This window comes from Verticillium alfalfae, genomic scaffold, assembly GCF_000150825.1.
Source record: "Verticillium alfalfae VaMs.102 supercont1.9 genomic scaffold, whole genome shotgun sequence".
Lineage (NCBI taxonomy): Eukaryota > Fungi > Ascomycota > Sordariomycetes > Glomerellales > Plectosphaerellaceae > Verticillium > Verticillium alfalfae.
This window is the reverse complement of record NW_003315030.1, coordinates 369,141-370,900: the sequence shown is the minus strand read 5'-3', so window position 1 is coordinate 370,900 and position 1,760 is coordinate 369,141. Positions and strand designations below refer to the sequence as shown.

General features: G+C 55.9%; 1 protein-coding gene across 1 annotated transcript; it reads right to left on the bottom strand.

The window, feature by feature from the left end:
* Positions 1 to 726: 726 nt before the first annotated feature.
* On the bottom strand, positions 727 to 963 carry VDBG_07073 (hypothetical protein; the record flags this gene model as incomplete). Its single annotated transcript, XM_003002456.1, has 1 exon — positions 727 to 963. One exon carries the CDS (start codon positions 961 to 963, stop codon positions 829 to 831), a length of 135 nt encoding a protein of 44 aa, XP_003002502.1.
* Between the last annotated feature and the right edge of the window lie 797 nt (positions 964 to 1,760).

The following is a 1,760-nucleotide window of genomic DNA, read 5'->3' as shown; positions in this document are numbered from 1 at the left end:
GGCCCGACAACCGGGAACGAGACAAAGCCTTCGATCTTTGCCCTTAGCATCCTCGATAGAAGGAGGAAAATATTGACGGACTTGACCGGCATTTCGCTCGACTTCTTATCATATGATGCGAAAGCCTGGTGATGTATCCTTCGCCTGATTCAGCAGCACATCATATCGAGTCAAATAACCGTCCTGGGTGCTGTCGCATTCAGCCTGCCTCCCTTCAAATTGAAAGTCAGCCGACTATCCACAGCAACGCAGAGAACGGGCCGTCAGCCATGTGTTAACCCCTCATAGCAAGTGCAAGGCGCCATTCCGACAGGCGGTCTGTCAGTCCGCCGTCGTCCGGCCCTCGCACCAGTATCACCACACGCCCCGCATCTTGAGGTTCCTTCCCCTCTGTTCTTCTCGAAGACAAGCTTACGCTCCATACCTGATGTACGACCTGGTCCAACGAACATGGCATGCGGTATGACGTTCTCGATCTGATGGACACTCGCAATTGGGTGTCTGCATACGCGACATTCCCCATGTTGAACGGGTACGGGCATGGTTGACTTCCACAACGTGTTACAGAGGCCAGCCACCGAGATACTCGAGTTCTCTCGGTGACTTGGCGAGTTGGCGATTCCTGATGCGGTCACTGGCATGCATCGATTTTGAACGATGCCGTGGTTATTGAAGGAGTTATTCAGACTTCCATGATGCCTAGCTGGGATGACATGATGTCGAGGAAGCGTGCTCTAGCACCATCCCCGATGCTGAGAGCGTGGATGTGAAGTCTTGAACCACAAGAAAAATAGTTCGTTTTCGGTTCCGTTGATACCAGGCTTGCTTCTAGTACCTCACCTGGGCGTGCGCTGCGATCAGAATAGCGTCATCTTGAGGTTCTTCAGCACAAGACCGCTCAAATGTTTCTCCAGAGCCTTTGTGCTTTTCTGAGCTCACCAAGTCGTTCTCAAGATCGAGCATATCATCGGAGCCCACTAGGATCGCTTTCAAGACTGCCGCCACGATCTTGACGTCCACGCATTTGAATGATGGTCAATGATATTAAAACCTGGTTAGCAAACTCACGCGTGGCAGTCTGTGGTCAGCCCTTGACGGCCGCACGCAGGCTTCGTCCTCCCCATTCCACTGTGAAGGAAACTCGAGAGGCTTCTAGAAGGCATCACAAGAGCTTCTCTTCGCGTCACATCCAGTAGCCTGCGCGAACGAGGCTACACAGTTCAGACCACATACTTCCGTGCAACACTGCCAGGCCAGTACATCGACCCGTCCAGCATCGTACACATCGCCATGCATGTCAGACCTCGCTGGCAATATCCAATCTCCCCATGATGTTCCTCCGTGAGGAAAGACAAGCTCTGCTAGCCGCCCATAGCACAGAACCAGGTCATCCAGCGTGTCTACAAGTGCGCCCCTGTCCCCGTTTCGTGCCGCGAAGATCCTCGATGCCCTCGTGCCCCCGTGTAACAGCATCGCACCCGCCCGGCCACCCATCGAGTCTGTCCCGCCATGCAACTCTGTCAGGCCGTCGGCCTTCCCAGCCTCTACGGCCTCGGCATCCGGCTCGCCTTCTACCTGCAATGGTTCGGCGCCCTGGCAGCGGAATACATCGAGATCGCCGACATGTGCGACGTCCGCCTCCTCGGCCTCCTCCTCTCCGCCGCGACGCTCCTGGGCCTCGTCACCCAGCTTGCTGCCGCGCACCTGGCGCCCATCCACGTCTACATCGCGCTCCTCCTCGTCACGGGCATCTATCTGCC